The 8,793-nt window shown below is 38.9% G+C and overlaps 1 protein-coding gene across 2 annotated transcripts in view; it reads right to left on the bottom strand.

The window, feature by feature from the left end:
• The window catches only part of Tbc1d12 (TBC1 domain family member 12), a 73,178-nt gene that overhangs the window by 43,719 nt on the left and 20,666 nt on the right, over positions 1 to 8,793 (bottom strand). For both annotated transcript variants that reach the window (XM_021196397.2, XM_029544751.1), the window contains exon 2: positions 8,397 to 8,520. In XM_021196397.2, coding sequence (XP_021052056.1) covers positions 8,397 to 8,520 — 124 coding nt within the window. The remainder of the gene's footprint in view (positions 1 to 8,396; positions 8,521 to 8,793) is intronic.

Here is an 8,793-nt window from a genome sequence, read left to right as displayed (position 1 = left end):
GGATTTCTGAGTTCGAGGCCAGCCTGGTCTACCAAGTGAGTTCCAGGACAGCCAGAGCTATACAGAGAAACCCTGTCTCGAAAAACCAAAAAAAAATAAATAAATAAATAATAAAATAAAATAAAATCATGTATTGGGCCTGAGAAGGAAAAGCAGGACAAGTGGGCTCTAATACAACTTGATCCGAGCCAGAAAAACTTTCCAGTGAAAAGGATTTGGTTAATTACAATGTCTTTCTGAGATCAAGTTTTATTCCATAATCTATAAATTAAGAGAGAAAAAAGCATACTTAAAGTTTAATTAAAATGTTAGGTGAAAAATTTCATCACTGCCTGTGATAGCCGTGCCTTATGGTAAACATCATCTGACATTGTTAGCACAACTGTCTTAGGTCTCATCTTAAGCCAAACCTAATACACAAGTTGGAGATAAGGATAGAAACAAGCTTTTAACATAACTTTGATATTCAAGCTACTAATGCTATAAAATATCAGAGTATTTTCAAACTATAAATTATTTCCAAGACTCTCTTCTGATCATGGGGAAAAACGCAACTCTCAGTTTCTCTTAGCCTGTTTAACTGTTAGCTTGTTTGCTCATCTCCCCTCTTAATTACTTTTTTTTTTTTTTGTTAAATATTCCCCCTCCAACAAGTATAAGCAAAGAATTGTTCTGAATTCCTCTCCCAATATTTAAACCATATAAACTGTCATAAAAATCTAACCATTCATACATAGAAAGACATAATAGTTTATCAATTGTAAATGAAAAACACAGAAAAAGGAAGTTACCACCCTTTTAAGGTGACAAAAGAGAAAGAAAGACATCTGCATATGTAATAAGTTTAAGGACTTTGCAGGAATAAACTCTCAACACAGCCCAGACGCTGGACAACTTAATGCTGAAGAACATTTTTGCAGTATTTAGTCAAATCTTATGCAAAGAGTATGTAAATTTAAACAAATTTAATTAAAATCGATGAACTTATTCACAAATAACAAAGACTTGTTCTAAAAACAACAACAAAACCCAAAGCAAGCAAGGTGATCTTTTTTGAAGACAGAATGTCAGGTAGGCCAGACTGGTCCTGTCTCCTCCCTTCCACCCCTCACCTTGAGTGCAGAGATGACAGATGTGTGTGCACCACCACACCAGCCTTATGCTGGCCATCCATCCTAGGCTTATGGCATGCTAGGCAACTGCTCTACCAACTCAGTTACATCTCAGACCAGAAATCAGTATTTTCAAACAGTTTTCCTTGCTGGTCAAGTTCCATTAAAGTGATTACTCCATCCAAACTGTTTCAGAGAATGGCACAAATATTGATGAAAACCCTAGACAATCATCCAAGACATAAATCTCATCTATCTTTCTTTCTTTCTTTCTTTCTTTCTTTCTTTCTTTCTTTCTTTCTTTCTTTCTTTCTTTCTTTCCTTCTTTCTTTCTTTCTTTCTTTCTTTCTTTCTTTCTTTCTTTCTTTCTTTCTTTCTTTTGTATAGAATAGAGTTTATTCAGGGCATGGGGAGGAGAGTTAAGAGAGTAGTAGAGGCAGAGAAAGGCAGAGAGAAGGAGAGAGTAGAGAAGTGGAGGCCAGCCATGACCATGCGGAGAGAGGGGGAAGGGAAGGGGAGCAAGGGGAAAGATATAAAGGAGAGGCAAGAAAGCAAGAGAGGCAAGACCTAAAATCTCATTTTCACACGAAGGAGAGAACACAGAAATAACACCTCACACAGATACAAACATTCAGTTTCTATTGGAAAGCACTGTTGGATTGAGAGAGGCACAGTCAGTCTGTCAGTCTAGGACCCACTGGCATTATACTTACTCCGCATCGCATGCTCACCTGAGAGCACTCTCACTTGTAATTTGGAGGTCAGAGATGAGCTAACTATATTCTAACTTTATCAACTTAGAAAAGTCAGAAATCCAGGTCAAGTGAATAACAATATAATTGTAATACTAGAAATTCAACTTTTAATATGGCTCACAATGGTTCAAAAGGCCACAAGCAGGAATTTCACACCTCCAAGAGAACACGTTGATCATCCTCAAAACCCAATACTATCACTATTCTGGTGGCTCAGAGCTTCATCACGAGTTGCATGGTCTCCATCTGAGTGGCTGTGATATTAGACTGGTATGCAGAACACAATTTATGTTTGCCATGTGCTGGCAGGCAAGTGCTCCACCACTAAGCATTCTTAGGCTTCTTTACTGCTAACATGGATAACACTAAAACTGACCGGATTTTTAATATAATTTACTATATGAATAAAGCATTTTAAAACTATTTAACTAACTTTCACTTTATGTATCGATGAAAACTATTAAAAAAACATAATGGTTAAATCTCACATACATAAAATATAAGCATATTACATACACTTAAACAAGTCACAGAAAAATACATCTAATTATATCTATATCTATACACACACACACACACACACACACACATATATATATATATACATACTCTCATGCCAAAATACTTATAAAAATAAATTTAAATTAGTAAGTTTTTAATCTGTGTCTTAAAGACTGTCTGTGTGGAGGTCAGAGGAAACTTTCAAGATCAGGCCTTTCTTTTTACCATGCAAGTCCTGCAAATCAAACTCAATCACCGAGTTTGGAGGCAACACCTATACTCTCTATGCGATTATCTCACTGGCCACAAGAAAAAAATTTAATAGGCTTAAAAATAGGTCAGGGGAAGTGGAATGAAAATATCATCCTATAATATAATGTTTCATATTTCATAAAAAAATACAATTGTGTTATTTGTGTCATTATAATTACAGAAAAAAGTTTGCAAATCAAGCCTTAAATTTCTATTTAGTGCCTTAGTGTATAATCTTACAAGTGCCTTTCCATTAAAAACAAAAGAAGGAAGTATGGCCCATAGACATTATACTCATACTTAAGAATATGGCACCTCATTTTTGAATACCTGGTTTAAAAAAATATTACCTAGACAGAGGGCTCAGTTAAAAGCATTGCTGCTCCCCAGAGGACCTGGGTTTGATTCTTAGCACCAGCATGGTGATTTAAAACCATCTGTAACTCCAGCTCCAGAGGATCCAACAACCTCTTCTGGCCTCCAGGGGGATGAGGCACGCATGTGGTGCACAGCCATATATGCAAGCAAAACACTGCCACACATAAAATTTTAATTTAAAAAAACTACCCAAGTGGCTGGGGAGATGGCTCAGTGGCTAGGAGTACCTGCCCTCCGAGAGGGAGGAGTTCAGTTTCAAACAATCCCCAGTACCTCCATAGAAAGGTGAGTGTAGCTGCACACTAGCTGGCCACACTGTGCTTGGGTGCATCTTACTGCTTAGTCACTCGAAAGGCAAGTGAGATGACATCTTTACAGTTTTCAAAGGTATTCACTTATTTATGTATGTTTGAAAAGTGTCTGTACCCCAGAGTGACCTCAAACTCACTCTGTAGCCAAGGGCAACCATGGACTGTTTCCTACCTGCACTTCCTAAGTTCTGAGACTATGGAAGTCATCACCACATGGAACAGGAATCTATTTTGACTTTAATACATTTTCAGGAAGTTTTATACTTAAATTACTAGATGTAATTTACTTCCTACAGGAGTAATAGCTTAAGACTATCCTGAATAATGATGCAGTGTCAACTTTTTCATGGCTATACTGGTAACATCTTGTTTTCTTTTTCTTTTTTCCATTTCAGACTTAAGTATAAAATTAGAAATCAATACACACTAAAGGGTCTCAAATACAGTTTTTTTTATTATTAATGTTTTACAGAATTCGAAGATGAAAGCTAAGGAACACTGTTTCTAGTTAGCACAGACACATAAGGTTGTAAATATCTATTTGTATAAGAAAAAGCCACACCCATCTTGAAAAAGGACAGTCTCAGGAGAGAGGACAGCAGGATGATATAAACAAAGAGGCAGGGACACACAGGAGAAAGGCCTGGGAGGCAAGGGTGCTGAGAGTCTGAGTGCACTCCTCAGGACCCACATGAAAAGAGAGAACGGACTTCCCAAAGTTTGGGGGCTCCACACATACATGGTACAACTGCATGCATATGCACACGCATGAAAAAATGGAAAAAAGAAAAAATACTTTAACAAACTTTCTATAGCAAGACAACTGTTTGGCCTCGAGGGAGAATTTGATCTAGAAAAACTACAGACAAAAGTTTCGATGGCTGGGAGGTTTTTTCCAATAGTTTCACTGAGGCAGCCCCTCCCACCTACGGAGCCTAGGGAGCCTCCAGCTAACAGCAAAACTAACAGCAATCGATGTGCCTGGGCTCCTCAGTGTAAAACCACACTCAGCTAGACAAAAGTTAATCTCACAGTATGTATATATATGAACACACACATACACATACATACATATATACATACACACACAGCTTTATGACAGAACAGGTTCTGAGCCTTTTTAGGTTAACGAAGTTCTTGGTGTCTTAGTAATAATTCATACTCTAAACCAATGAAATAAGTTGTAGTCCTATTAACAAATAGCCACATTTGAAGAATTCAGTAAGACTACCTTAGTTGAGTTCTGGGAATGTAGCTCAATCAGGAGGGTGCCTACCTAGGGTAACAGAGGCCCTAGGATCCTGCCCTTAGGGCCTCTGTCCTGCCTAAACCAGGGCAGAGGCTTAAAGGTGTCTAATCTCAGCCAGTATGGAGACAGAACCAGGTGAAACAGGAGATCAAGGTCATACTGCATCTCAGCCAGCTCCTGGTCCACCTGGGCTTCATGAGATCTCAAAACAATAGAAGAAGAGTTAAGGAATATCTCTCTTTTCTTCTTCTTCTTCTTCTTCTTCTTCTTCTTCTTCTTCCTCTTCTTCTTCTTCTTCTTCTTCTTCTTCTTCTTCTTCTTCTTCTTCTTCTTCTTCTTCTTCTTCTTCTTCTTCTTCTTCTTCTTCAAGACAGGGTTTCTCTGTATAGCCCCGGCTGTCCTGGAACTCACTTTGTAGACCAGGCTGGCCTTGAACTCAGAAATCCGCCTGCCTATGCCTCCCAAGTGCTGGGATTAAAGGCGTGTGTCACCATGCCTGGCTGTTAAGGAATATCTTAACAGAGGCTCAAAAGATGGCTCAGTGGTTTAAGAATACTTGCTGTTCTTTCAGAGGACCCACAGAGCAGTTCACACCCCAGGGGATCTAACATTCTCTTTTGACTGTGGGCACCAGCTATACACACACGTGCATAGACATACATGCAGACAAAGCACACATATACACAAAGTAAATATCTTTAAAATAATATCTTAATACTAAGTAAGCATTAAAAAATAATATACTCCCAGGCGGTGGTGGTGCACACCTTTAATCCCAGCACTCAGGAGGCAGAGGCAGGCGGATTTCTGAGTTCGAGGCCAGCCTGGTCTACAAAGTGAGTTTCAGGACAGCCAGGGCTACACAGAGAAACCCCATTTCAGAAAAAATACACACACACACACACACACACACATAGCCAGATATGGTGGTGCATGCCTTTAATCCTAGCACCCAAAACACAAAGGCAAGCAGATCTTTGTAAGTTTGAGTCCAGCCTCATCTAAAGTGTGAGTTCCAGACTACACTCACACGTACATTGGTTTCCGGTTTTTTGTTTGTTTGTTTTCTTTTTCTTTTTTTTAAAAAGATTTATTTATTTATTATATGTAAGTACACTGTAGCTGTCTTCAGACACTCCAGAAGAGGATGCCAGATCTCATTATGGATGGTTGTGAGCCACCATGTGGTCGCTGGGATTTGAACTCAGGACCTTCGGAAGAGCAGTCGGGTGCTCTTACCTGCTGAGCCATCTCACCAGCCCTGTTTGTTTCTTTTAAGATAACCTCAGCTGGCCTGAAACTTGAAACTCAGTATTTTCCTTTAAGACAGCCTAAAGTCCAAAACTAGAATTATAAGCACGTACTATTATGTTCAGATTTTATTTTAGCTTATTTTGATTTTAACTGTGTGTCTCCGTGTATATCTATGTATGTCACTTGTAGAGGTGCCCTCAGAGACAAGAACTGTTAAGATTCCCTGGAGCTGAAGTCCCAAACAGTTGTGAGCCCTGATGCACGTGCTGGGAATCAAACTTGGATCCTCTGGAATATTAAGATATCTCTTAACCACTAAGCCATCATGCCAGCCCCCATTGCTTTTCATATTTGATTAGGTGTGTGCGTGCGTGTGTGTGTGTGTGTGTGTGTGTGTGTGTGTATGTGTGTGTGTTTTATGTGAATACAAATACAGGTGTCCATGAAGTCTAGAAGAAAGTGTTAACATCCCCGGAGCTGGAGTCACAGGTAGTTCTGAATCTGATATGAGTGGTGAGAAATGAACTCAGGTACTCTGCAAAAACAGTATACACTTTTTAACTGTGCAGCCATTTTTCCAGCCTCCAGATATTATTTTTATATAATATACCACAAGTGAACAAACGTCTATTCATGCTATACAAACTCCTCAAATCTTGTTTTAGGATTAGACACTATCATTCCCATTTTAAATCTAATTCTATTTCTAATATAGTACCCAGATTTTTCTCACATTAATCTGAGAAAATTCATTAACAATAAGGCCACTGAAAAGTATGTAGGGGGCTGGTGAGATGGCTCACTGGGTAAGAGCACCCGACTGCTCTTCCGAAGGTCTGGAGTTCAAATCCCAGCAACCACATGGTGGCTCACAACCATCCGTAACAAAATCTGATGCCCTCTTCTGGAGTGACTGAGGACAGCTACAGTGTACTTACATATAATAAATAAATTAATTAATTAAAAAAAAAAAAAAGAAAAGTATGTAGTACCACTTAATGTTAAAAACAACATCCTTGCTAACAGCTTAGACCCTGCCTGACAAATGTAGAATTCTACTGAGTTTTCATCAAAAATATAAATAACCCACATGTCTCCTCTGCACACCAAAGTAAGCAGGCATAAAGTTTGGGGATTATAGAACTCAGAAGCCCCTGCACCTATACAAACTACTTACTGTTTTAATGAAACTAATTAAATGTCTTTACTTTTTGAGACAGGTCTTGTAGCCCAGGCTGGCCTCAAGCTATATAAATCAGAGGATTTAAAGGCATGTAACCCTGCACCCAGCTTATGCAGTGCTGAGGGATCAAACCCGACCAGGGCTTTGTACATGCATGCCAGCAGGCTCACTCCCAGTTGAGCTGCATCCCTGACCTAACAGTGCTTTAACTTTTGTTTTGATTTATGACATGCAGTCCTGTTGATATGATCTTGCTATGTTGATTAGATGTCCTGGATTCTCTGCAGTTCTCCCTACTCCCTTGGCTCCAGAGAGCTGAGATTTATAAGTCTATTCCACTCCGTTCCTAGCCAAGTGTTTTTAAAGATCTAAAAAGCATTACCAAGATAAAATAAAAAAAAAATTATTACTCGGAAAGAAACATTATTAATTCCTTGAATAAAGTTTTCTAATATGAATAAAGATAAAAACTTTTAACCTTTTTTATAGATGTTGGCTATATAAAATCTGGTAAACTCCATTTAGGCAGGAAAAAACAGAATTTCTTTGTTTGTTTAGTATTTATTTAGAGATGAAGTATCACTATGTAGCCCTGGCTAGCCTGAGACTTGCTATGTAGATCAGGCTGGCTCTGAAATCGCAGAAATCCACTTTCTTATACCTCCCAAGTATGACGGTTGAGATTAAAGGCTGCAGCCCCACACCAGGCTGGAAAGCTCCTTTCAAACAACAGCTGAGTTTTAGAACAGTTCAGGCTGACCCAGGTTCACTGCTTTGCAGTCCCACTAACCTGAGCTGTGCACAGTGAGAGTGTTCACCTAAGCCTTGTGTCCCACCTGTTAGCTACTTTAAAGAATTTCCATAACCTTAGTATATAGTAGAAAACACTGTAGCCTGTCTTCTAAAAAAAATATTAAGACAGCTACAGTAAGTATCTATAATTCCAAAGTTTGTATCTGGAAAAATAAAAATGAAGTAGTTAATTTTCAAGAAAATGATGCTAAGGGTTGTTGGTGGTTGAGAGCGCACTGAGTTACAGAGCACGGCCCGTTGCCTCCCAGCCCACTGCTCACAACCATTATAACTCCGGGTTCAGGGGTTCAGGGGTTGATGCTTTTCTTTTTCTTTTTAACCCCTGCTGGTGATAGCCACACACAAAGCTGCACTTATATACATACAGACAAAATATTCATACACATAAGATAAAAATAAACCTTTAAAACATAGTTTAAAAAACAATGCTATATTTGTGACAGGCCCCATTATGTAGCCCATGTTGGCTTGGTTTCACTATGTACAAATTTGGGGTGACCCTGCCACCTGAGACTCTCATGATCTCACCTGGCAAATGAACAATGCTTTAAGAGTCCTGGGAAACTTCACAGTCATTTTAGTACTTACCTGCTGAATAATTTTGGAGGTTTTCTGAAGATTTTCTCTGGGAGGGACTTTACCAAATAACTTCCAGCCAGGAGCACTATGGACAACTGATTTGAGTTCCTTTGTCCTTTTTGGGAAAAGGTTTCTGAAACACAGAAAATTTACATGAATTGTTTCCCATAACTAGGGAACTATTAATAATTTAAAAAGCATATTTATTTCCAAAGCACATTTAAAATATTTTAGGTAAAAATTACCCCTAATACTTATACAAACATTGCTTGGAATAAGTCAGTTAAGACTATCTGACTTAGCCGGGCGGTGGTGGTGCATGCCTTTAATCCCAGCACTTGGGAGGCAGAGGCAGGCAGATTTCTGAGTTCGAGGCCAGCCTGGTCTACAAAGTGAGTTCCAGGAC

This window comes from Mus pahari, chromosome 1 (genome assembly GCF_900095145.1).
Source record: "Mus pahari chromosome 1, PAHARI_EIJ_v1.1, whole genome shotgun sequence".
NCBI lineage: Eukaryota > Metazoa > Chordata > Mammalia > Rodentia > Muridae > Mus > Mus pahari.
This window is presented reverse-complemented; position numbering and strand designations above follow the sequence as displayed.